The 26,482-nt window shown below is 31.1% G+C and overlaps 12 protein-coding genes and 1 non-coding gene across 13 annotated transcripts; 6 read left to right on the top strand and 7 right to left on the bottom strand.

The window, feature by feature from the left end:
• Positions 1-680: 680 nt before the first annotated feature.
• Positions 681-1,192, top strand: TVAGG3_0999260 (oxalate-binding protein family; the record flags this gene model as incomplete). The annotated part of the gene is made up of 1 exon (XM_001582379.1): positions 831-1,133. The coding sequence occupies one exon, from the start codon at positions 831-833 to the stop codon at positions 1,131-1,133; it is 303 nt and encodes a 100-aa protein (XP_001582429.1).
• A 234-nt stretch (positions 1,193-1,426) lies between these two features.
• Positions 1,427-3,931, top strand: TVAGG3_0999250 (armadillo (ARM) repeat-containing protein family; the record flags this gene model as incomplete). The annotated part of the gene is made up of 1 exon (XM_001582378.1): positions 1,427-3,931. One exon carries the CDS (start codon positions 1,427-1,429, stop codon positions 3,929-3,931), a length of 2,505 nt encoding a protein of 834 aa, XP_001582428.1.
• A 980-nt stretch (positions 3,932-4,911) lies between these two features.
• On the top strand, positions 4,912-5,025 carry TVAGG3_0999240. The gene has a single exon. It is a non-coding gene; the product is annotated as a tRNA-Leu (tRNA).
• A 2,953-nt stretch (positions 5,026-7,978) lies between these two features.
• TVAGG3_0999230 (uncharacterized protein) lies at positions 7,979-10,723 on the bottom strand (the record flags this gene model as incomplete). The annotated part of the gene is made up of 1 exon (XM_001582377.1): positions 8,072-10,690. The coding sequence occupies one exon, from the start codon at positions 10,688-10,690 to the stop codon at positions 8,072-8,074; it is 2,619 nt and encodes an 872-aa protein (XP_001582427.1).
• Positions 10,724-12,147: 1,424 nt separating this feature from the next.
• TVAGG3_0999220 (uncharacterized protein) lies at positions 12,148-12,585 on the top strand (the record flags this gene model as incomplete). Its single annotated transcript, XM_001582376.1, has 1 exon — positions 12,148-12,585. The coding sequence occupies one exon, from the start codon at positions 12,148-12,150 to the stop codon at positions 12,583-12,585; it is 438 nt and encodes a 145-aa protein (XP_001582426.1).
• A 228-nt stretch (positions 12,586-12,813) lies between these two features.
• TVAGG3_0999210 (UBA-like domain family) lies at positions 12,814-13,515 on the top strand (the record flags this gene model as incomplete). The annotated part of the gene is made up of 1 exon (XM_001582375.1): positions 12,814-13,515. One exon carries the CDS (start codon positions 12,814-12,816, stop codon positions 13,513-13,515), a length of 702 nt encoding a protein of 233 aa, XP_001582425.1.
• A 546-nt stretch (positions 13,516-14,061) lies between these two features.
• On the bottom strand, positions 14,062-14,331 carry TVAGG3_0999200 (uncharacterized protein; the record flags this gene model as incomplete). The annotated part of the gene is made up of 1 exon (XM_001582374.1): positions 14,062-14,331. The coding sequence occupies one exon, from the start codon at positions 14,329-14,331 to the stop codon at positions 14,062-14,064; it is 270 nt and encodes an 89-aa protein (XP_001582424.1).
• Positions 14,332-15,564: 1,233 nt separating this feature from the next.
• Positions 15,565-18,727, bottom strand: TVAGG3_0999190 (DNA repair/RNA processing CPSF family; the record flags this gene model as incomplete). The annotated part of the gene is made up of 1 exon (XM_001582373.1): positions 15,586-18,702. The coding sequence occupies one exon, from the start codon at positions 18,700-18,702 to the stop codon at positions 15,586-15,588; it is 3,117 nt and encodes a 1,038-aa protein (XP_001582423.1).
• Positions 18,728-19,121: 394 nt separating this feature from the next.
• Positions 19,122-19,559, bottom strand: TVAGG3_0999180 (uncharacterized protein; the record flags this gene model as incomplete). The annotated part of the gene is made up of 1 exon (XM_001582372.1): positions 19,122-19,559. One exon carries the CDS (start codon positions 19,557-19,559, stop codon positions 19,122-19,124), a length of 438 nt encoding a protein of 145 aa, XP_001582422.1.
• A 166-nt stretch (positions 19,560-19,725) lies between these two features.
• On the bottom strand, positions 19,726-22,131 carry TVAGG3_0999170 (uncharacterized protein; the record flags this gene model as incomplete). The annotated part of the gene is made up of 1 exon (XM_001582371.2): positions 19,782-21,479. The coding sequence occupies one exon, from the start codon at positions 21,477-21,479 to the stop codon at positions 19,782-19,784; it is 1,698 nt and encodes a 565-aa protein (XP_001582421.1).
• Positions 22,132-22,433: 302 nt separating this feature from the next.
• Positions 22,434-23,153, bottom strand: TVAGG3_0999160 (negative regulation of hippo signaling; the record flags this gene model as incomplete). The annotated part of the gene is made up of 1 exon (XM_001582370.1): positions 22,434-23,153. The coding sequence occupies one exon, from the start codon at positions 23,151-23,153 to the stop codon at positions 22,434-22,436; it is 720 nt and encodes a 239-aa protein (XP_001582420.1).
• Positions 23,154-23,452: 299 nt separating this feature from the next.
• TVAGG3_0999150 (general transcription factor IIF subunit 2 family) lies at positions 23,453-24,190 on the bottom strand (the record flags this gene model as incomplete). The annotated part of the gene is made up of 1 exon (XM_001582369.1): positions 23,453-24,190. The coding sequence occupies one exon, from the start codon at positions 24,188-24,190 to the stop codon at positions 23,453-23,455; it is 738 nt and encodes a 245-aa protein (XP_001582419.1).
• Positions 24,191-24,648: 458 nt separating this feature from the next.
• TVAGG3_0999140 (C2HC-type zinc finger-containing protein) lies at positions 24,649-26,390 on the top strand (the record flags this gene model as incomplete). The annotated part of the gene is made up of 1 exon (XM_001582368.2): positions 24,812-26,236. The coding sequence occupies one exon, from the start codon at positions 24,812-24,814 to the stop codon at positions 26,234-26,236; it is 1,425 nt and encodes a 474-aa protein (XP_001582418.1).
• Between the last annotated feature and the right edge of the window lie 92 nt (positions 26,391-26,482).

Below are 26,482 nucleotides of genomic sequence, written 5' to 3'. Positions count from 1 at the left end.
TATCAAAGTTTGGGAGATTCCCAAAGTGTCTGAAACTAATCATAAGGGTGAAAAACCGTTTTCCAGAAGTTGGGAACGTAGGGTATTTAATTCGTATGTGTAATGAAATTCGAGTATTAATACATATCTGGTAATCTCTAACATAATTTTATTGTTTTTATATTAAATATATTCATTCTTTTGATTCAAAGTGTCTGGTTTGATAAATAAGAAATCACAAAAATTGAAATAGATTGAATTCAAAAGACGACTTTTTGAAGCAAAATGGGAAAACTTTTTAGTGACGATCTAACATAATTAGTAACAATAACAACTCTTTATTACATAATATTACCTAGAATGTATCTTTTTGAATCATCAGATATATAAAGATAATTATAAATTAAATAGGGGTTGGCTAATTTGACACTCTCAATTATTGAGAGGGAATTGACTTGTTGGAAAATATTAATGTATGCATTACATACATTCGTTTTTTATAAAATTCATAAAATTGTTGAATGACATTTTCAAAAAAAATACGATGAAACAAAAATTGAATGGGGTTGGCTAATTTGACACTATCAAAATTTCAGAAGAAATAATAAATGTTCTAAACTATGCTTAATATATGCTACTAAGCATAATTTTCGAAATTCATATTTAAAAGTGAGATGAACTGAAGATAGTTGATGGAAAGACTTTAGTTGACTTCATTTTTAAACAAAGCAAAGACGGAAAAGATCGTCAGCACAGAGAAGTACTCAGCTGTTGAGATTGGCAACTTCAGTGGTCTCGAGAAGTACGAGCACAGCAAGGCTTTCTTGCAAGATGCACTTAAGCTCACATCAATGGAAATTTCATTCACCAAGTACAAACCAGGAGAGGCCATTCCATTCTTCCATGATCATAAGAAGCACGAAGAAGTTTACATTGTCATCACAGGATCTGGTGAGATGCAACTTGATGAAACAATCATCCCGATGAAGGAAGGAACATCCATCAGAGTTGCTCCAGGTGTTTCCAGGAACTTGAAGAACACAGGCAATACAGATATGATTGTCATGTGTGCTCAAGCAGAAGCTGACTCTCTTAAGTCTCCAACATCAGGTGACTACCTTATCACAAAGACAGAACTAAAGTTCACAAAGTAAATACATTTAGTTATCTTTAAATAACTAAAGTTAGATTCAAACTAATCATAATAATAAACAATGAATTATTAAAATCGTACCATTCATTTTTAATCCTTTTTGAGTATCAAAATTAAGAATGTTAAATAAATCAGAAAATCTAAAGAAATTCTTAAATATTATATGACAATTTAAATCCACATAGTCAAATAATATTCAATATATGTTATTATTCAGAGTTTAGTTGATTTGGTATTTTTGACAAATAATCATTTTACAATTTTATTTACATGACAAAAATTTAAGGAGACAAAATGGAAACACTAATCAATCATCTTATACAAGATACTGAAGTACCTAATGAACTTGCTATTGAAATGACCCAGAATGATGAAACAGGACCACATATTATTGAATTTTTAACAAATAAAAATTTTAATGAGTTTCATTCTCAGCAAAGAGTCGTTATACCATTACTAGGTCTTCTCAAACAGTGGATTTGCCTCAAATGGTCTGGATTAGACTTCGCTACTAAACAAAATTTCCTCGATCATTTCCAACCATTGATTTTTCAACCAGATTTTCTATTTTTAGAGCACTATGCAGATATATTCTGCCTTATTGCTTCCAAAGAAGGTGAATTTCGCAACATTTACGAAGAAAATGTTTACAATGTTTTAAATATTCTCGAAAAAGCATCGACATTAACAAACAATGTCATTCTCCCTTACTTCAGAATTGTGTATACAATAGTTTCCAAGTACAAAGTTGAGATGGAATACGAAGCTTTGGAATTTATTTTTTTGGAAACAAAATTTTCAACACAACTTGGAAATTTCTTCACATCATTAGACTACTTAGGAACACAAGTAGGTGAAAACATCATTATTCTTGCTTTAAAGTCATTATTATGTCTACATCACAGAAAACCAATTCCTGAATTGATGTCAAACGCAATTTTACTCGTAACTGAGATAATTCAGAACTACAACAACGAAAATATCAATGCTACACCAAAATTTATCGGTTATTGCTTCAAATTTTTCAATAATGCTCTACAATTACCTTCTTTTTCAGAGGAAGAAGAACTTAGACAACAATTTTTCGAATACTCGATCAATGCTCTTGAAGTTACCCTTAAAAACTATAGAGAAGCCGATTATTTGTTAACAAAAATTTTAATTTCAATCGCAAGCTTGAAGCAGTACCTTTCTGAGGACACAAATCAGTTCGAGCTATTTTTATCTGCTGCAGAACCGTCCGAATCCGACAAAAATGACGTTTTAATTAATCCATCAGTATTTATTGACCGAGCATTCACATTGCAATCGAACGAAAGCAATGTACCAATGATTCTGGCCATATCCATCATCCAGTACATCACTAAAAAGTCTTCTAACATCGCATCCGCCTTATTAACCCTTCCCATCAATGAAACATCGGCCAGAGTCATATCAATTTGTGCTCCCTCTATCGTCAAACACGGTTTTCTTGAGGATTTGATCGTCTGGGTTTCGAATGCAGCATCATCCATTGAAGATGACGATCTTTCGATCGCTTCGACCTTGTTTTTGCTATCACAGACTGTTAATTATGTTGATGACGATGCGAGGAAGTTGTTTTTGGACATTTCTTTGAGTAATTTAGATCCATCAAGGTTAGTTGTGAGTTCTGGAGCCTGCCAGCTACTTGAAAAAATCGTAGCCAAGGGAATAATCCCTTCGCCGGAAGTATTCCAGGTTTTACTGCAGCTTTCAAAAGAATTGAATACTCCCCATGCAGAAAAGTGCCTTTTAGCAATCGCTAAGGCCTGTCCAAGCGTTATTAGTGAGAATGCAGCAGTTATTTACCAGGATATAATCAATATTTTGATGGAACAACTCAAAGATGTCGAAGAAGACGAAGATAGCTTCGTACAGAACCTAAATATGCTTGAATCCATCGTATTATGTGCTGGAAATCAAGTTATTGGTGAAGAATTCATTCATTTCGTTGAAAGATTTCTTTCATTAGAAGACGGAGAGTATTATCCAGACTTATCACGTATACTTTGCCATGTTGTCAAGCAAAAGTCTGTTTACACCCTCCAATTGTTAACAATTTTGTGCGAATCCTTATTAAATAACCAAAGTGCACAAGGATTCATTTCCTACCTCTGCCGTCCATTACTTTTGTTCATCGGAGAGTATCCTGATGACTTTTTGAAGTCACAATTAACTCAACAAATTTTGGAAATTTCAGATTCCGTAATTTCCGACGCTGTTGACTTCGAATGTATCGGAGAGCTTCTCAGCTGGATGTTTATGGTAGATAATGCAGTAGATTACACCCAAATTTACGAATTAATCAAAACTGTTTTATCATCAGAGGAATTAGAAGATGAAAGCGAAAAGAAGATGGCAGAATACGTAATACTGTCATTATTCTTGGCTAGAGACGTAGATTTGGATAATTCTGTTGAATTAATCATAGATTTTGCAAATAATGCACGAAAGAGGTCAGATAAACAACTTGCAATTCTTTCATTGTTGAAGTATGCAGCAGTACATGGAGAATTTGCCAACGATTGCTTTGTTTCTGCTGCAAATTGTTTTGATGGAGTAAATGAACACAAAAAGAAGGAAAATGAAGAAGAAGAGAACGAAGAAGAAGAGTTTGATGATGAAAGTGATGATTTTATGGATGAAAACGAATCATTTGACTTTAATTCTCCATTTGATAAGTTTTCTATTGCAGAATTCAGAAATACAGCAGCAAAGAACTGTTCAGAAAATGTTATTAGTCTAATGTCTGAGAAATATCCAGATTTTATGCAATAATTTCTATATTTTTTTATTAATAAAGTTTTATAGAGTTTTTTTATTTATTTTAAATCTAATCTTTTTAATGTTCAACTCTATAAAGTTACTTTACTTCATATGTAAAAATTTTCTTTCATTATATAAGAAGCTCTCCTTATTCTTCCTTTGATCAATGCATTTTTTTTTTACAAAACAAGTTAAGTGAATCTATTTTCTATTTAGATGACGATATGACATTTTATGAATGTAATATCGTTGGAAATACTAAAGGCAAAGAGTTCTTTCAAAATACTGCTACATTGTATAACTCTTATTATGACGGGGATCCTTCAAATTTTATAATAAATAGCCTACCGAAACCGATTCAAATGAAAAACATCATCTTTCATTTGGAAGTTGTGCTGCAAATTTTCCGTTGATAAATATCATAAATCAACACTGCGTATGTAGATCTTTTAATTGTAGATTTGATGTCGCTATTCGCAGAATGTCATCTGCTAACTTGATTATGATATCATTGAAGAAATAAAATTAAAAAAAAAGTGAGATTCTACAATTTACTTTTCAAGCACATTTTGCTTGGATCACATTTCTACACCTTCTTTGTTAAATTATTTGATAAACAAGAATGCTTTTCATATAACATTTTAAGTTTTTCAATTCAATATTCATCAATAATTGATATATATTTATCTTAGTTAAATCCGAAGCGAAAGATAACCATTGATTTTCTTCAATAATTAATGCATCAGAATATGATTATTTCGATGTAGTTTAATATTGGAGTCAAAGTGGGAGTAATAAACATGAAAATAGCGTTTTCATTTTTTTGCGAAATCTATTCTTGATATATATATTAAATTTATTAACTATAGACATTATATTATATAGCGATAGACTTTGGGCTTTCAATACTATTATGTTTGCTTAAAAAAAGTCATCCGAAGTTGTTTCAATTTGAATAGTTAAGTGGCGCGGAGCTGGTAAAATATATGAAAAGGGGCTTAGCTCAATGGGAGAGCGCAGATAAAATCATTTATTGATTATGAGATTATGTCTCAAATCTGTTGATTTATATTGCTGAAATCTTGGTTCGATTCCAAGAGTCCCTATTTTTAATTTTTTCGATATAGTTGATCTTAACTATTCGATATTTTTTGATTTATAGAACATGCATATCAATTACTAACTATTGGGTGAATAAGATTTATCATGACATTAACTAAAGTACTCACAAAATCTAGATTGAGAGGCGGTCAATGACTTTTGAGGGGAAATTAACGCATGGAATTTAATATTATTTAGGTTGATATTCTTGCTTATTATTTCAGAAAAAAATCTTAAAAATTTCAATATGAAAATTGAAAGCAATTCAAAAAAATTGCTAACATGTAAATTTTAATATCCTAAGCATAATTTCATATTTTGAACATTTTTTATTTTTGTTTAAAACTTAAAATTTTGCGAATTTAATATAATTTATAAAATATAATACGTATATATATTTAAAATACACTAAATTTAATTGTTAATTGACGTTTTTGGGAATGAATTTTATCAAAACATGCCTGAATCCGAAAATTTGAAAGAACGAATTACACAATCATATATGTAGAATTCAAAATACAAACTTAAAGATTGTATACGTTTAAAATTATTCAGATTGTGTTTGATTTCCACTCATTCTGCTTCTTTTGAACTCTAACACTAATATTTCATGATGATTACATGATCCATTTATACATGGTTGAATTGTTCCAGATTCTACCAGAAAATCAATCCAAATTTCTCAATGCATTCATGTTGATTGGACAAAATTTAAAATTTATCAGCCTGTTTCCAGAGAAACTCATATATTCCCTAATGAAATGTAATTTTTGCTACATTTATTTCAATCAAATTTCAAAAAATTGACTGCAGAGCTTGAAAAGGTGATGAATCTAAGGATGTCAATTTGGAAGAAAAGTGAGAAAATTCCTAAAATGCTAAAAATGAATTTTCCAAACGTACTTTTTTATCTCATTTTTTTGATTTTGAAAAAAATTTGGAGAGAAGAACTCTTCGTTTTTGAATTTTGTCACGATGGTTTTAAAGTATATTAGACACATGTATTGATATTACTATTTTTGTATATTTTGAGAGAAAATCCCTAAAAAGTGAGAAAATCTGAGACGGTTTGAGAAAATATATAAACTATTGAAAATTTGAATTAAACTTCTAATTTGGAAAAAAGAAATTTGGAAAGAAGAAAATTCAAAATCGAGATTTAGACTCAGTATCAAATGGAGAACAAAATGTTTCTTCATATGAAGGAAAAAATTTTCTTGAGAAGAAATAGAGTTTTTAAAATTTTATTGTATGTAATGAAATAAACAAATATTAAAATTATTTTTTGATAACATGAAAATTCCCAACAGAAAATATTTGAGACAAAGAAAAAAAGAAAATTGAAAAATATTACTCTCCTTTACATTTCATGAGATTTTCAATTTATTTTCATAAAATTGACAATTTTATACGTTTAGATGAAAATAAGTGATTTTGCTTGAAATAAAAATTATTGTTTGTTTACAGCTATCAAATAGATTTTTGCTATTTTGATTAAAATTTGTTAATCAAATTAATAATTTTTTTTCTAAATATCTTAAATATCTGGATCACTCACTGATACGATGAATTAAACGATAAAAATAATACAAACTCAACTAAGTTTCCTGTCTTTCAACCAAAAAAATTTATGCAATTTAAATTAAATTGTTTATTCAAAGATAAAACAAAGATAAAGTAAATTATAATATCATATTTTATGAATAACTCTCTAATTGGATAAGATTTTCGTACAAATATTTTTATTAATATCGATAAGAATATGTTTACCTACTATCACCATATGTCGATAAACGAGAGTAGAGTGATTTTTATCATCGAAACTTTTTAAAAGATGTAAGCAGGAAGTAATAATCTTGTTTTTTCTGAGTTAGTTGTAGAACTATTGATGCCCGAGTTATCATTGTGATGCAGAAGGATATCAATGTACTGACTGAAGGATATGAATTGAATTGAATTTTATTGAATTTCAATTTGATCAAAATTTGTTGAAATGATATGAATGTGTCAACTTCTGTATCATTCTCCTTCACTCCTTCCTTATTCTTTCGAGAACGAAGCTAGCTCAGCTTTCGCTGAGCGAATTGACACTTTTCATGCCCTAAACGTACATACTCTCAAATTTATCGAAAAAATTAATACCACCTAAACTAGTATATTCTTATTTTAAATATGATATTATCCTTATATTCCACACTAAAATTCATTTAAATCAACTTTTTTAAAAAGTTCGAATCCTGCGCGTCTCACTTTTTAAATTTTCCAAATGGAAAATTATATTCTCCTAAAGTGAAAACAATTTTCCAAATTGACTTCCTTAATGAATCATGTTGTTATTAGATGTACATATTAGATTTACTATTTCCAAAAAAATGCTCAAATTTGAATAGTTTTTAGAAAATTTGGAATTACACTCCTTACATTATATATAATTAAATGTTTAAATTTTATTTATTTTTCCCTTTTAATTTTATAACGTGCTCTATCAAAACTAACCTCTCAATTGAAGGCCACAAAATCTAAGTAGTGAGGGTACACAAATTTTGTATGGAGTACGGTTCAATTTTTGAGAGCCTCACTACTTAGATTTTGTGACTACCTTATCATTCAATTTTTGTTTTCTCCAAAAAATTTGATCGAAATTGTCAGAATTTTTCTGACAATTTTATATTCAAAATTTAGTTTCTAAAGATTAATATATTATATAAGAGAGTAACTTCGGTGGCAATTACAGATCGAATATTTTTGATGTCCAGAGCATGCAAAATCTCAAAATATGATGACGAGTTTTTTTGAGATGCGAAAAATGTCATTTGTTCATTTATCTCTGCATCATATTCATCAGATTAGAATTGTCTTGACAGACAAAATAGAATCAAGTGATTATAAACGTACCTAGCTAGATATCTTGTTAATTTTCAGCATTTATAAGGTTTAAAACTATAAAAACTTTAGTGATTTTAACAGAAAAATAAAATAAAGTTCTTTTTTATTCGAAATAAAATTTTTTGAGAGAAATCTTACAAAAATAATAATAATATAAAAAAATTATCAAACATCCATCTTAGATCTCTTAGACCTCTTCGACATCACGCTCTGTGCGTCACCTTGTCTATGGACAATTGCGCTTTTCTCGTATCTAATCTCATCAAACAAACTTTGAATTGAAAATTCTGAAGCTGCATCTTTCCAAACGTTTTGGTCGAACTCGATATCATAATTTGCCGGGAATTCCCAAGAATGTCTATCAACGTTTTCAGCGGTCAAATCATGATGGAAAGGAGAGATAATTGTTTTTGATCTTCCTGTATTCAAACCTCTTGTCTTTGGCGAGTTTTGTTTAGTAGAAGATCTCGATCTTGGAGTGTCAGGAGTATCATTTCCAACAACAGATTCAGCCTTTTCTGACATTGCTCTTCTTATTGAACTTGCAACAGCTCTCTTCTTTGAAGCGACACTTTCATTGTCGTTATCAAATCTTGGTATTGATCTTACACTTGTTGCTGTTGGTGTCGAAATGATGACTGATGAATTCGCTGTTGAATTTCCTTGTATTTGTGATTTCGACTGGTTAAAGTTGAGAGAAGCTATTGAAGCAGCCTGGTTATCTTCGAAATCGTTTACAGCGTAATCAATTGCAACTGTTTCAGGGGCAACAGTTTCATCATCATTTTCATCTCCTCCCAACAACAAAACTTCATCTCTCGTGAGGAAAAGAGGGAATTGGAGTGTGTAATCATCAGTTGGTAACACGCAGTTCTCGTCCAAAGGAGATTTCTCAGGTCTTTGGTATTCGCAAGACTTCTTTTGTGCGAAACAAATTTCCGGTTTTTGAAGACAAATCTGATAAAATGTTTCGTATTGGTCTTCAGTAATTAACAGTTTCTTCTTGAGATTTGTCATGTCTTCTGTTGGGAAAATAATGGAGACTTTGTTGTCTTCTGTTACGCATCTGCATGTCTTGAACAAGTCATTGATAATTTGGACATTCGTTGACTTGCATCCGTCAAAGTAAATTGTTCGAATTTGTGGCAATTCGTTTACTAATAATTTGAGAGTCAATAATTCATCATCTCCGCCATAGTTGAATGAAACATCGAGGTGCTCAAGGGAGTTCATGTTTCTCATGGCTGACAATGCTGCAACGGTGTATTTTCCGAGAATTGATGCATTGAAACCTCTCAAAATTAATGTTCGAAGAGATGAAGCTGTTTCCAAGTAATCTGCAAGGCAAACAATTGGTCCGTGGTTCGCTTCATAGAAACAGCCTGATAATGATAGATATTCCAACATTTTGTTCCGACCAAGAAACTCAAAAAGTGACGGATACGTTGGATTATTGTCCCAAGTGAGAGATTGGAGGGTTTCGAAGGGACATTTCTCGAGGAAGTTGAAAACTCTGAACCATTCATCGGTGGAATCAAGGGCGTCGGCAATGGAAAGGTTGAGAGGCTTCTGAATCTTGGCAAATAAATATGAAATGAGAGTAACGAGGCTGTTGTCAGGGAAAGTGATCTTATTGGCTATGAAAGTGGTCAATGACTTCGGAAGAGCTGTCGGAGAGCTCAAAGGAATGGTAAATGGATTATTTGAAACATTAATTTCGCGAAGAGAAGGAAGAGAGATGGAGGAAATAGCTGAGATAATTTCTGAGATTTCGATACCACATGATTCGAGATTGAGAACGCAAATCTGACGGATTTTTGGTAATAAAATTCGTAAATCGAGGTTTGGAGTATTTGTAATGTCGAGATATTTGAGATTATTGAGGAATTCACCTTGGAAGAATGTTGAATAGAAGTAAATTCTTGCTGGATGTGAGATTGCGTTGTGAAAACCAAGAGAAGTGATGCTGCGAGCTACTAATGCTTCTGTAAGTAAGCTAAGTTGATCAATTGTGAATTCTGAATTGACAAATGTAAGTCCTGTGATACGAGAACGGTCATTTTCTTTTAATTTCTGTATAAATTGAGAAAATGACTGACTGATTTTGCAATCTATTGTTAAATGACGTAAGTATGATGGCAATCCGATAAATTCTGATATATATTCAAACGCATCAACGTCACCAATCATAGGAGGCAAAGTAACGCTTGAAACAAAGCTCATCAGCTGCAGGATGTCGAAAAATAGTGGTGCAGCTGTATCAGCTTCTGGAATTTCTGCGAAATTTATAATTTTTCTCTCCGTTATTATTAAATCTTTAATGTATTGGACGATTTCTGGCTGGAGATCTATCTTTAATTCTTTCATTTTAGCTTCTAGACGATGAATTATGGAAATTGGTGTTGGTTTGGATTTGAATAATTCTGCAGTTTGGAAACCCATTTCAGAAAGTTCATTCTTTGTAAGGAATCTTTGTGTTGAATCTACAATGCCGCTAACTAATGATTTAAATTGTGGTGATGTAAATTGGAATTTTTTATGGCCAAATTCTACGTAAACTTCTGTCTTTTCGATGATTTTAAAGCCAGTTAACTTCAACCAAGAAAAACTACGCTTGAGGGTTTCTCCTTTTTTATCATAAAGTTCAAAGAAGAAATCTGCTAAAACTACAATTCTTTGCCGTTTGAAAACTTTTGATCCTGAGTCTTCAACATTAACTGCTAACAAGGGCGTTAAACCTCTCGCACTCGTATTGGAAATCGCACGTTCGATTGGAGTTCCCATGAATGGAGAGCGATTGTTAACGGTCGCCAATAATTACCTAAAAAATTTTTTTACTGCATATAACAAATATTATAAAATAGTATTCACAATGCATATGAAAGCTAAAATACCTTATAAATTTTATGAAATTCCACAAATTACATTTTCACATCTTTCATTGCATCATCAAACAGCTAAACAAGCTCTTGGTTGACTTTGAAATCAACAGCGAATCAATATGCTCCTTCAATCTAGAATCGACTAACTTTCATTGTTTTGTTTCAAAGAGTATTGTGACAAATCCATGTTCTGGTAATGTATATATTCTATGTCCAATAGATCAATTCTGAGAGCTTACTATTTCCATGTTAAAGGTATTAGAATAGGGAAAGAATAACTTTGATTTTCTTTAACATTTATAAATTTTGTTTAGAAATCGATTTACAATAATTTTCTCAATATATTTTGGCAATGAATACTTCTGATGCATTTCTCCCTAAAATATTTTTCAATCCCCTCATTTTGAAATTTATGGAATCAAATTCAGAATCAAGCGACGACAGCGAAGAAAAACATTATGATCCTATAGAATTTGCATCAACGCCTATAACATGCCATATTTTTAGAGACGGTCAAGTCTTTTACGGAATTTCAGTTTCCGGGGAAGTGAAATTTTATAAAGAGGCTAATATAAACAGCCAATTCATATACAACTACTGGAATAATATGGAAATAATTAAGTCAAAAGATCACCTTCCTTGTGGAGATGGCGAAATAGTTTCGTTATTAAAAGATCGAACAACGGATCGTAACTTACAATTTATTGTTAAAACGAATGATAAAGAAGTTCCTTATAAAATCTTGAACAAAGATATGTCTCTAAATATTCTTGGACCAAGAGCAATTGATTTTCTCGAACTAAACTACAAAACCTTATAGAACAATCATTTTGAAAATATTGTTCTATCATAAACCAGTCTCAGGAGAAAAATATGAAATTTTATTTGATTACCAACCGAAACCCAATATTTCTCCTCTCTTTTTCACATAATTAAGCTAAAGTAATATTACAAGCTATCAAAGTAGATAAAAATAAGGGTATGAAAATATCTTCTTTAAATTTCTCTCTATTTCCATCAATAACAATATAAAATGTATTTATTACTAATGCATACTTGCACAACCTATATTATTTAATTAGTTATCGTCATTTTTTTTTGAAAATATCTAAAAGAAATAATTTTAAACAATGATAATATAAATGTGACCAATTTTGGTACGATGTATACTCTGTTCAAGAGCAACTTCTCCAACTTGTAACACAATTTTGAGGATCTTGTGATACTAGCTCTTTTTCATGAAAATAGCGAATAACGACAAATACTGACACAGTATTCCACATGTATATGCGGAGAAAAATGTGATAGGTATTTTAAATCATTAAAAAGTGACAAAACGTCGGAAGTTTAAAATTAAAAATGAGTAATCATTCCGTTATAGACGACCTTGCCCGTGGCACAACAAAAGAGGTCACAGAAGAAGTTAAGCGTTGGATAGCTAATCAAGGAATTGAGGATGAAATTCAAGCAGACGCAGCTGAAATGGCAAGAATTGCTGCCAGACATATTCTCGATCCAAACCAGCCACCACTTAAAGATTTTCCACGTATTCCACTCGATTTGAACACAACAACAGAAGAAGATGTTAGATACATGCTTATTCAAGAATTTTTACAATCTGCTGGTTTTAACTTTACTTCTAATGTTCTCAAATACGAAAGCCAGTGCCCAGAATTCCCAATTGATCGTGATGATCTTGGTGCAGCACTTGGATTTCCATCTTACGACCGTACACCTTTCCTTGTTCAAATTATCGAGGAGCGTCTTAGAAAACAGCAAGAACAACAAGACATGTAGATTGTATATGTAAAAAGAATTTGTTAATTTAAACGAAAAATATAATTTTTATTATTCTTTTCCGATTTTCATTATATCATGCATATGAGTTATGCTATATGTATATACTCAAAGTATAAAATATCAATTTAAAATATTTGCCAGAAGAGAATACTTTGTACCTTTACATATAATATTTAGGGGGAATTCACACCGATAATTGTTCATACCCCTCAAAATTTTAAAATCATGTCGCATTGTACTGAAGAAGGAATAGCTGAATTCCAGCAAGTAACAGCTTCTTCAAGAAGAGCTGCTATTTGGTTTATAACACATAATAGCGACCTTAATGATGCAGTTTCAAATTATTTTGATCGAGGAGAATCTTCAATTCCTGAATCTTTTGATCCTGATGAAGATGGGAGTGGATCATCAGATACAGACGATACTTTTCTCAATCCTACAAGCGATGGAATTTCAGATGATGGAAAAAGTGATGATTCACTCACAAAAATATTCGAAGAACCACCGATTGAACCACAGGAACCAAAATTTATATTACAACAAGGGGTTGTTGAAGAAAATGAGGATCAAATTACTCCAATACAAATTGATAACACAAATATTGAGAGTGGATCACAATTATCATATGTACTTGACAAAGTAGCCAAAAACATAGAAGTTACGCAAGATATTGTCGAAAAAGAGGAACAATCATTCAAACCAAGAAAACAAATCGGTAAGCATTGCTATTTTGTTTTGTGGAAGGATGGATTCACATTCAATGATCAGTTCTACAATAATTCATCAATAAATAGAGAAGATGTCTTAAGAAAGATCTCTCTTGGGCAACTTCCAATTCATACGGATGAATTTAATGACATTCAATTCATTAATCGCATTAATGATGACCATACTACGGAAAAAATCATTTATCATGCTTTCCATTGAAATATTCTTTTTCTTTTTTTTTGTTATTTTGTTAATTCATACTAAACTTTTGTATACTAATATATAATTATTATTCAAAGTTTAATTATGCAGTGTTACAAATCAGATTTTTCATTATGATTAAAACTTCATGGAATTCTTCCTCTATTCGAGCATATTTGCTTTATTAAAAAGATGCATACTCATTTTACTCAATGAAATATATTAGAATATGTTCATGCTAAAATCAAATATCAATTTGTCAACTTTTAACAATATATATATACAAAGTTCTTCCCATTCCCAACATTTCTATTTTCGTTTCTATGATTTGGATTATAAAAGTTCCTTTTTGAAATAATCAGAAAATATTGATTTCCAAATATTGTCCATATCCGTTTATTATTGATTTATTTTGCAAAACAATGAATTATATACTATAACAATATATACTATTTCTTCAAATATTAATTATATTTTGAAATTAACCATAATTAAAAAATTGTTTATAACATTGATTACTACTAATTGATTATAAACTAATATACTTTATTTTAATCATCATGATCATGTGTTACGCTGTAAATAACGTAAGCGTAAATAATCACGAAAACAATAAGAGTGATTGTTGGAATCCAATCCAAAGCAAAGCCAACTTCTAAATCTGTTTGTTGACCAATAAACGCAGGTTAAAATAAAACCTAAGAATGGGACAATAAAACTGAAAATTCCAACAACGATGTTAATTGTTCGCTCTCTGCTATCATCGGTCTTTAAATTAGAACCTGGTTCTTTTGGATTTAAGTCTTCCATCTTTGCAAATTGCTGGTCCGACATCTTTGATTTCTGATTTTGACATGGTCACCCTTTCAATTATTCTAAATCTATTCAATATATGATATCGTTAAATTTTATGAATAATTGTTTGAAAACGAAAATTCAGATTTAGAGATACAAATCATTTTGCACCCGAATTTACAAAATTTGAGTTTTAGCATTGAATTTTCTGGTTAAGATATCGTTAATATTTCAATATTTCTGAACTCATTCAATTATAGATATCGGAAAAGGCAATCAGAAATTAAATTTGAGTCACAATGTCTCTGATTGTGAACTTGCTATCGAAAGATATATTTTTGAAGAAAGATACTATTTGTTTTCATCAATTAAAGAAATACTTTAAATTTCATAATTTTCATAAATTTATCGTGTTCATTGCAGCATAATTGTGGAAAGTATTGTAATGTTCTAATTGATCATACAAATCTAAAATCCGAACAAGAAATGTCGTTTCTGACAAGGAAAATATAAATTTCAGTAGGAAATTTCATTTATTATAATCATCAATTGGCCATCATGCACTATTTGATATGTCCCAACTAATGGATAATGGAAAACATTTTCAAAATATTAAATTCATGATAATCAAATAAGAAAATTATTAAATCAAAAATCGAAAATTTATCTGCAAACAAGGTAACATAGACATAAAAATTTTAGTCCTCAAAATTGAACAATTCAAAGAATTTAAATTCTGGAGATTTTAATCCAATAAATCATGAAAAAATACAAAAATACCATAGGTAACTAATTCCGAAGCTTTAATGTTTTTCCTTTATAATCTGTTCCTCATATTTTGTTCCATTTTCACGTGAAAAGCCATCATGACCTATCAATCCATAAACTATCACAAATAAATGCTAACTTATCCAAAATTCTGAAACTCAACAATAATTCATTTTTGTTTTGCAACTGTGAATATGTTTATCAGGCTTGACTTTAAACTATAGTTTCAAGGAAGTGTAAAAAAATGCTTATTTTTTTCAACCGGAAGATCTTCTCAGATCCATTGAAATAAGGGATATGAACATCTGATTTTTGAGAGAGATCTAATTATAATATTTTTGATTTGTTGAATTTAGAAATAAAATAAAAAAAAGTGGTGTTTATTTAACAGATAAATTAAGAGAGCAATTATGTCTTTCTGACTTCAATTCAAAATTCTTATATTTATAAATACTCTAATTGAAAGTGGTATCACATGGGTGTAAGTTTTTATCTTTAAAAATTAAATAGAATAAAGAATAATTTTTATTTTGTAGAACAAATTTTTGCAACATAAGATTTGAGTTGTTGAACAGCAAAATTCACTTCAGAAATTGTTGTATTTCTTGCTTCCAAAGCCGAAGAAACTGCTTTCGATGGTGCACAGTTCAAACACTGGAGATTAGTTGCGTCGACAATTGGATATTTATCATTATCATTGTCATTTCTAAACAAATCGAAAACTACATCTCTTGCCTTTTCCAAAGAATTCTGGAGTTTCTCATCCACTTTCGTCAGCATCATTACACCTCCATTTCTTGTTGTACAAATCACAAAGTTCTCTCTGACTTTAGACAAACAAGAAACAGAGGCAGACAATTTACAATTCGAAATTTCTTTCATTGAACAATCATCAACATTCATTTTGTAGACATGTAAGTATCCATTATCATCTGCAGAATAAAGATCATAAACTCCTGGTTTTATCTCATCACCAATGCATCCACAAACAACATTTTTGTTCACAGGAAATTCATTAACTCTCTCTAAAAAGTTTCCATTCAATTTGAAGGAAATAATCGATCGAAAACTATCAAATAAAATAACAATGTCCTCGTTCATCGAGAAACAACTTCTGCAAATACTTGGACATTGTATAGCTTGTAAAACATTAAAAGTGACAGCTCCAGCGGTTGATGTCTGAATTTCAATGAAAAATAATCGGCATCGTCCACAAACAATTAAATGGTTTTCATTGAATTTTGACAAGGCAAAAACTCCTCCTTCAATTGAATGATTTCCAACAATTGTATAGTTATCAAAAACATTTTCAATTATTTGTATTTTTCCTTCATTTTTGCCAGTCAAACCAATACAAATTCTTTCATTTGACAGAGAAATTAATGATGACAATTCCATGTCATTTTCAAATTTAATGTCGTATTCGACTTTCATAGAAGGTAAATTCAAACTCATCAATCCGAAAATGCCTTCTTGGAAATATCCAATAAAAAGTGACGGTGGTTTTTGTAACATTGTCAAAAGGAAAGGAACGACATCGAACTCTGTTGTATTTATCTGACAAAGTTCTGATTCATTCAGATTTCCAACAACAAACTTCTCTTGATCTGCCATGATGATTATTTCTTTACTTAACCTTAAACCACAGAAATAATCTTCATTTGACAGAATCAATGGCATTGAATTTCCATCAGTGAAATAAAGAGAGGGAGAAGATCCCAAAATTATGACGCTTTTCTCATCATTCATAAATGAGCCACAGCAAATATGTCCGAAAACAGTTTTCTTGACTATTGTTAGGTCTTTCTTTGTAATCATGGCAAAACCGTCCATGTAAACTATAATAATTCTATGGTTTGCTTCACTTCTTAAAACAAAAATTTTGTCTGGTGTAAAATCATGTGGTTTCTGTAAAGTACACAAATTAGAATCATCTATTGTACTTACAAAACCGCTCCATGTAATTGCAGCAAGTAATTTTTTGTAGTATGATATCGATTTGATCTGTTCTGGAAATTCAAAAGATTTTGTCACTTTTAACGATAAATCAATAACCTTAATTTTATCACCAACAGCAATAAATATGATTTTGTTCTTGTTGTCATATGCACATGATGAAATCTCTTCATAATTAACAATCTCTAAAAATTTGTTGTCACTTTTTGATTCATTTTCTAAATTTTCTTTTGATTTTGATTTATTTTTGTCACTTTTTGATGAAGATTTTTTGGCTTGTTTCGAGACATTTATTTGTTCTGAATCCATTGATAATATTTCTGACAAATTGACAGTTTTTGTAATTTTGTAACCATCAATTATATTAATTTTATCAGAACAAACTTGAATGAAACCATTTTCTGTCTGGAAACAATCAATTGTTTTCTCATTATTCTTAAGCAATATCTTTTGATTATCTGTATCAAAAACAAAAGATATTTTGTTGTTTGTTGACATCATGAATTTGTTATTGTCAACTTTTGATATAGTAGAAATATCTGTCATCTTAGCATCAAACATTTCTTTGTAGAATAAACCGGTTTTGACACTTGTTATCGCTCCCCCTCCATTCTTTGTTCCGTGAGAAATAAAGAAAGATCCGCATAAATCAGAAAATTCAGAACAAAAAGTGGATGGTCTAAATTGAGAGGAAACGGTTAGAACGGTTAATTTATCGTCATGATATTTGACAAACAAAGCATCTTCCACACGACTTCCGATATAAAATATTCCGTTGTCAATGTAAACAATAGATGTTGGTATCGTCTTCACTTCACCTAGAAAAGTGACACTTACATCAGTATCTATATTGATGAGAAAGATCTGGCCACTTTCATCGCAAATGACGATCAAATTTTGAGAGATATAATCAAAACAAGAAGGATTTCCTTTGAAAGGGCATTCTACTTGGAAAGTAGAGTTATTTGAGCAAACGGTGATCAGTTTTCCACAAACTAAGAATATGGGATTATCATCTGATACCTTTTGGAGAGGAATAATGAGGTTTGCATCGTCATCTTCAATATCAAATGTCAAATCTGGATTTTCGTTAGGAAAGAGTAAGGATAGATCGAGGATCTTGGTATTAACTCGTTTGTGATTATCTGGCATATCATGAAGTGTCGAAATCATGACTTCATCTGTATATAAAAATTTCATATCGATTAATGGATCTGTACTAACTGGTAGTTTGTAGACTTTCTCCTGCCTGTTCGGTTGGGAACCATCCCAAAAGTTGATTAAGCCTGTGTTATGTGAAAAAGCAATGAAAGCGTTTCTTGGATGGATATCAATGCAATAATCAAAGTTGTTCTGTATGTCTTTGGGATTGTATTTGAAAATAGGCTTGTTTGGATCGTTAAAGATAATAAATGATGAATCATTGAAAAATAAAATTAAAACATCAATGGTAGATGGCTTTCCCCAGTAGTTAGCAGGCATTACTTTGAGTGAATAAATCGTTTTGTGAAAAGGAATGATGTATAATGGACTTATGCCTGTGCTTTTAATTTCATAAAACTCTAATGAGTATCTTTTTGGAATTACGAACACAGGAGATTGATTAGAGTTCATTCGGAATTTAACAGCACCTGCAAGCGGAATCTCTTCAACGATTGATTGCAGAGCATATCCAATTTTAGGCATTTTTTGGAAAAAAAAATTAGTTCCCCAGGGAACTAAAAAGTGACGGTCTTAGTTATTTCCTGATATCAATGTAAAGAATATTACTAAAATCGGCATTCTGTTAAATTTTTCAAGAATATTACTAAAATGGGCATTCTGTTAAATTTTTCAATTCAAAATCAGCGACTAAGTATAATCATGAAAGGTATTTGATGCAAGGCCACCACAAATCCAATAACTGTAGTTAACCATATAATTCTATTCTATTGAATCAAAAAAATTATTGATAAACACCTTGAAATTGAATTCGTTGCTTTCTGTCTATGTATTACATTATGGAGTAAACGCTATTATTGAGTTATTAAAGTTAATATGGAAAAACGTGCTATTATTGAGTTAATATTAATTTTTTATTTTATCTATATAAGTTCACAATATTTCTAACAAAACATCTTTATAGTCATGATTATAATTCCTACTAGAACAAGGCTTCCTGTTGCAAATGAAATCTCGGTGTTGAAATCAAGTTTCTCATAGCAATTGCCATCAAGACCTTCATAGATGTTGAAGCATTTTGATATATTCTCTTTTGTATTATCGTCACATGAGCATATTGGAATCTCATGTGTGTATTTTCTATAAATTATGAGCCCGACTAATATTGCGAATACCAAAAACAAAATAGTAAAGAAACCTTTACAGAAATCTGAAGAAAAAATTCGAACGCAAACATTCTTGTTTCTTGTATTATTTTTTGCTTTGATCATTGGAGAAGCATGACGAGCAGGAGATTGAGCTCTACTTGAAGAAGCTGATGAATCTGAAGAATCAAACAGATTGCTTAGCTTAGTTGGTGTTGGCTCAGCTGTTCTTTTCATTCACAAATAAATTTTTAAACGGTCATTTTTTTTCGATAACGAGTTCACAGTCCAGCCAAATGAAGAATCTGATTATAAAACAATCTATTTTAACTTGGAAATGTTGTTAAATACATTGAAGCATATTTAAATATTATTTTTTAATTCAGGAAAAAATTGAATAAGATAATTTTCATATTATTAATGAAATATAAGTTAAAATATAAATTCTCTTTACTTCGTTCACTTTCGTTTGTATGACTTGCTCTTCTGTCCAGATGAATGTCCCTTTTGTTTAGATGGTTTGCCCTTATGTTCAGATAGATTGTCCTTCGGTCTAGATGATTTGCCCTTATGTCTAGATGATTTGCCCTTCTGTCTAGATGAAGTATCATCAGGTTTTTGTGAAGTTTTATCTTTGACATAACGAAGGCCGGTTATATCAATGATTGTCTTGAAATCAATATCTCTAAACTGAACCAAAGTGACGTATATAGCTAATATTTTGGCGATGGTTTCGAAATTATTGAATTCTTCTTTTTCTTGATCGGTATCTTGAAGTGGGCCGTGGGAAAGGATAACAGTCGAATCTATATGATTAACTGATTTCACTGATTCTTGTAAATATTTTATATCAATATTTGGCTCGATTACACAAATATTCAATATGTCATCTTCGAATTCCGAAAATATACCAAGAGATGTTACTTTGCTAAAACTAGTCTTGTATTTTTTGTCTATAGAATCCAAGAATTCGCTTCCTCCATTACAATATCCAAACAAACGAACTTTTTGCTCAGAATTTGAATGGGATTTGATTGCATTATGAGCAAATTTGCAGTACTCTTCAATCTGAAGTAAGACATTTGATGGATAATCTAATTGATCTGGCTTATCAACTGTATTGTAAAAAGTATGAGTATATTTGAATTTTGCAATGCAACTATGGCGAACTGCAAATGTAATTTTAGTATCTGGTTGCTCGCTTTTTTCTTGTTTTTCTTCAGAATGATCATTATCTGATTGATCGCTATAATATTGTTTTTCTTCAGAATGATCATTATCTGGTTGCTCGCTTTTTTCTTGTTTTTCTTCAGAATGATCATTATCTGATTGATCGCTATAATATTGTTTTTCTTCAGAATGATCATTATCTGATTGATCGCTATAATATTGTTTTTCTTCAGAATGATCATTATCTGATTGATCGCTATAATATTGTTTTTCTTCAGAATGATCATTATCTGATTGATCGCTATAATATTGTTTTTCTTCATTGTAGTCAGAATAATATTCTTCAGAATATATTTCTGGTTGATACTTATCGAATTTTTTAATGATATCATCGTTGATAAGTTTGTTTCCATCTATTTTTTTCGTGCTGTAAAATGTATTTGTGAATTCATCATCTGGAAAAGCAGGACCGACGATGTAAGAAATGTCTCTTCCTTGAGAAATCGTGTACAGAGAATACATATTGTCAGCAGATACAAAATCTGGTTGAATGCTGAGAGGTAAATATCCGTCTTTTACTATATCATTCTTTATGATTGTTATATCTTTAATATAAACATCACCTGGATATTTTACTTTGTATACACAAATTGTTTCACTTTTTGCAAGAATTTTGTCTGAAATGACTTCATCTATATCATATTTTGTGTATTTCATTGCCTTTTCGTATGAACTTTTATCAAGTTCTTGTTCAAATGGCTTTGCAAAATTTTGAAATTTTTCATCAGTTTCGATTTTAAGACCGAAATTCCAAAAGACTCCGCTGAATTTTTTGAGAATATCATCAGAATTTTTTGAATTTTTTGAATTTTTTGCAAAATTAGAATGTGATTTGAAAAAGTGCTTGAAATATGCACGGTCTTGAAGAAAAACAAAGCCATGTTTCGGATTTTTTTTATATAGTTGGTCAATCTTTTGACTACACATATTATATAAGTAATCAAGAACATGGAATTGGATTTTATCAAATGCAGGAAAATTGAGTATACCTTTTGATGTGGGAAATCTTGAAATTAGTTTGTATTTGATAGAATAAAGATGAATATAGAAATCTGGTTGTTCCATGTGCTCTATTGGATTGTGGAAGCAATTAATAAAAATAACGTTGTTCGTGCTTAAGCAACCTAGACTCTGACAGTAAATTTTATCAGAACTTTTGAAAATAAAACATATTTGGTAATTGTGAGAATACAAAAGACAATGTATTGAAAAAATCTCGTCATAAGAAAGTAGCCCGATGCTTGAATCTGGATTTGAAAAACGTGGGTTGATTTTATCTTGAGGAAAGATTTTAAGCCATTCTTCACGAGATTTATCTAGATTTAGTTTTGGAATTTGGCTGTTGATCAAAAATTGTAATGCAGGGATTTTCAAAAGGAAATCTTCAGCTTGAAATTTGATCTTTTCATCGGAAATCTCTTTGCATGGAAAATGGTCTGAATGAAGTAAATAATAAAAAGGATATGGATGCCTAATATTGCGTTCTGATATTCTTTTCAGCAAATCTTTTGGTAGTATATCGTTTTTGCTACCATCGGGGGCAGACATTGGTCTTTCTGAGAATATGAATAAAATTTCCACCAAATATTTTAAAAAGAAATTCTGAGTCTATTGAAAAGTCAGTTGAATAAAATTTTAAAGAATAAATAAATACTTAATTGCGAGTAAGATTTAGTAAATTTGAAATTTTGAGAGTTACAACTCAGAAAAATAAAATACAGAGATATTCATTTAGTCCTTTCTAATATCCAGAAGAATGACCAATTTTTCGCTTGTTTTCAACTCGAAATCCAACAAGTACGAGGCTTCAAAACAAGCTCTGATAGGAGATTATTATTATAGGAGAAATAAAAAAAATTTTTTTATTGCATTTTTTAAAATTTATTTACCTTTCTGAAGCTTGTGGCAATTATAGCAGGATATTTGTTGATCAACAACATAGTAAAACCCGTTTTTGATGAATTCATTACAGAATTTACATCTTAGGGGCTTAGTTTGACAAATTTCAAAAGGAATTCTGCCAGAAATATCATTTGTTGGACATTCACCTGATGATATTAACTTCATACATTCATTGCAGAGACAATATTGCTTATTATTGACTTCCATCACCGAGTAATTGAGATTACCTTTCGGAGTGTAATTTCTATTGCACATGTAACAATGTAAGCAATCCAAATGAACGGCATAACTATTGGATAATTGAACCGCTTTGTTTTCATCTCTTATCACTTTATTGCAAACTTTGCACAGGATCAATGCATCCTGAATTTCATCAACGCATCTTTCGCAAAGGAATCTCAAAGGTTCCATTGAAGAAAGATAACAACATGGGGGATGTATCATGTTGTTGCATCTGCTGCACTTCAAGCAATCAAGATGATACATCATATTTGCAACTCTTAGAATTGCAGATGGTAGTTTATCTTTTGGATGACATTCTAAGCATTGTCTAGTTTTCTTTGTAACTGTTTTGTATTTAGAGATAAAATTATCGATTTGTTGATTCTGTGTTCTAAGTGGAGAGCATCTGGATAGAGTAGGAGTCTCTAAATCATTCAGCTCCATCGAGTCATCATCTGAGTTCCTAGATCGGAACATTCTATTTGCTTTAATAAAAAATAATTTACTTTTTGAATTAAAAAAATGCATCAAATTTGAAAAGAAAAATTTCCGTTAGATTTAGCACGATTCCATAATCATTTCTATATGAACACGCATACGTTTAAGTTGTTTTCTATTAAGTTGAATATGCAGTATAAATTAAGTTCAATATATTGTTATGGAATAAATTATTAATAAAATTTCACGACAAATTATCTAATCCTGACACAAAAAACCTGATTGTAAAATTCTATTATGATAACAATTAAATTTTTATGATACAGTAAAATAATAATTTATAAATTCTTGTATGCATCTTTCAACCTATATGTCTTAGTTGTAGAATCGTAATTAGCGATATTTCTAATAACATCAGCGATATAGCCTTGGTCTTGTTGAATGACTTTAACAAGATCTTGGATACTCCATTCATCGCTTCTCTTAAATTGCTCGAAGATACGAGCTCTGAGATCGTCCACAGATAAGCGCATGTTCTTCTCCTTTGTCTCTCTCTTGTTTGTAGCGACATGACGAGCTTCGATCTTGGCTTCGCTTGAAGGCTCGACGATTTTGGATTTCTTCTTCTCTTTCTTTTCATTCCTTGCAATGTCTTGCTTATAGCTAGAGCAATTCCTAAATTTATCTTTTTCATCTGATAATAAATGGCCGGTATTAGAGATTTTGCCGGCAATTCTGACGTAGCCAGTTTCAGTAGTTGATGTGAAGAGATATTGCGATGTCAATCTTGACTGTTTATCCATTTCAACCCTATAATTTGAAGGAAGCATTTCTACTGGAACAGTATATGGCAATCCATTAGTAAGTTGGATTACAAATTCCTCTTTGCCACCTGGCATATGATTAATGGTAATTGTCCCGATTTGACCAGATTGATTTGTAGCTTTAAATGTTTCATAAATAAATTCAGGAATTCTTACCAAATATGCAGGCTCATTGCTCTTTGTTGTATCAAGGATTGAGTATTGAGGAGCCTCTGTGATAGGTTTAGGGATATCTTCCTTCTTCACGTACATTTTAAAAGTGACAAAAAAGTGAGATTAGATGTTTTCCTTCTGGTAGTTGTTTGAACAACTTTGGAAAGTGGCACATAAGAAAAATCATATGCCTGAGAAATGTATGTTAATATATTATAAATATGCATCTTACTTTGATTAATTGTTTAATAATATTCAATAAAGAAATTTAATAAATAGATATTTTTTGCGTATTTATATGAAATGTAATTGTTATGACACATTGGCAAAAGCTCAAGTGAGTTTAATCAAAGACAACCATAAAATTTGAACAAATATAGATAAACAACTGTAGAATCTCATTTTTGAGTTGTTAACTAGTATGACAATATGCTATAGACTATTATGGTTTAGTTAATTAGATATTATACAATAAAAATGGGTAAATTTTAGTTTTCGATATTGGAAAAAGTGATATTTTATTTATAAAAATTTTAATGATTAGATGCGCATGCAATTTTATATGTGTATCATGAATTTAATTAATAAAAAAACGTTCACATTTATCGTCGTCACACGCCCCTAAGGCAATGTTATTTCACTCGAATAACAACTCTACAAATGATGGTTGTTTAATTAATAAAAAATTTAACGCCACTTTTCAAAATTTTTGTTAATTAAATGAATTATTCACCAGATTGGTCTGCAGAAGAAGTTGCAGATTTTTTGGAAACGCTTGGTCTTGGTAGTTACCACGATGTTTTTATTGAAAATGATATTTGTGGCGAGTGCCTTCCGTTATTAACAGAAGAGCACCTTAAAGAGCTTCAATTAAAGAGTATTGGACATCGTATTACTTTCATGCAATATCTCCAATCAATTAAAAAGCCAGCTAAATCTCCGATCAGAAAATCTACTCCTAAAGAAATTCCAAATGATGATTATCCTCCACCAAAACGCTCCGTTTCAAGACAAAACGATTATAACGATTATCCAAATTTGCGTGGTTCACAACAAAATGATGATTATCAAGATCGATCATCAAAATCACAAACCCCTACAAATGATGAAGATGACGACGATTCATCTCGTGCCTCAAGCTGGGAGAAGAAACGTCGCGCAGCAGTCATGAAGCGAATGAACGAAGACAAAGGCAAACGTCATATACAACAGCCAGAAATGAACTTTGGCACAAATGATGACAATGGCGGATTGTTTGGAGCTCCACCGCCAGTCAAAGGCAAAAAGCAAACAGATTATGGCGATGATGAAGAAGATAAACAACCATTTAAGGCAAATCCAAATCCATTCTTGCGAGAAGATGCCGATCTTGATTACCCACCACCTAAACCAAAGCCTAAACCCGTTAAAAAGGTTTCAAATCCACCAAGACAACCAAAAAGACCTGAACCGGAACCGGAACCAGAGCCAGAGCCAGAACCTTCTTTCCCTCAAAACAATGATCGTGATGATGATTACTTTGCCCAATTTGGTGAAGATGACGTTCCACCCATGGGAGGAAGCAAACTTGGAGGACAATCTCAAAAACCTGCTCAAAAACAGAGTTCTTACGAGCCACCAGCACGTTCATCAGCTCCTCCACCACCATCAGAAGACGATCCCAACGACAACAGAGTTGAATGTCTAATCTGCCATCGTAAATTTGCAGAAGATAGAATCGATAGGCACATGCAAGCTTGCAAGACATCAAACTCTCGCAAGAAGAAAGTGTTCGATTCCGCAAAGATGAGAAATGCAGATAACGATGCAATGCAATATCAAGGAAGATCTGAAACTCCGCCGAAAGTTAAGAAATCCAACTACAAAGAGCAGCATGAACAACTTGTTGCCAATCTCAAGGCTGCAAGAGCTGCAACAGAATACGAAAAGGCCAAAGCTGAAGGAAAAGCTGTTGGTCCGCCACCGAAGATGCCAGAATACAAGTTACCAGATGATGATAGAGTTGAGTGTCCTTATTGCGGTAGAAAATTCGGTAGCAATGCTGCTCAAAGACACATTCCATTCTGTGAGAAATCTCATGCAGGTAAGAAGCTTAATGATAAAGGAGGAAAGCCCGGAACAACAAAGAAGGGTGGCCGTTGGTAGTTAAACATTCACTTGTATTTGTTTAATTATAATTTTTTTTATTAACTATTCTATGCTGATGTTCATAAGCTGAATTACAAAACTTACTGTTTTTTAATTAATTTTTTATATCAATTTAAGGATACACTTACTTATTACCTTTTCTCATTTGTTTTAAATTAAGCTTCCAGTGGTTAATACTAGGTGTATTCATAGTACTAAGTATTTTATCAGGATATTGTGATGAACACCGATAAAATAGTCGAA

The sequence above is a fragment of the Trichomonas vaginalis genome, chromosome I, assembly GCF_026262505.1.
Source record: "Trichomonas vaginalis G3 chromosome I, whole genome shotgun sequence".
NCBI classification, from domain to species: Eukaryota; Parabasalia; order Trichomonadida; family Trichomonadidae; genus Trichomonas; species Trichomonas vaginalis.
The sequence above is the reverse complement of the archived record's forward strand: the minus strand, read 5'-3'. Positions and strand labels throughout refer to the sequence as shown.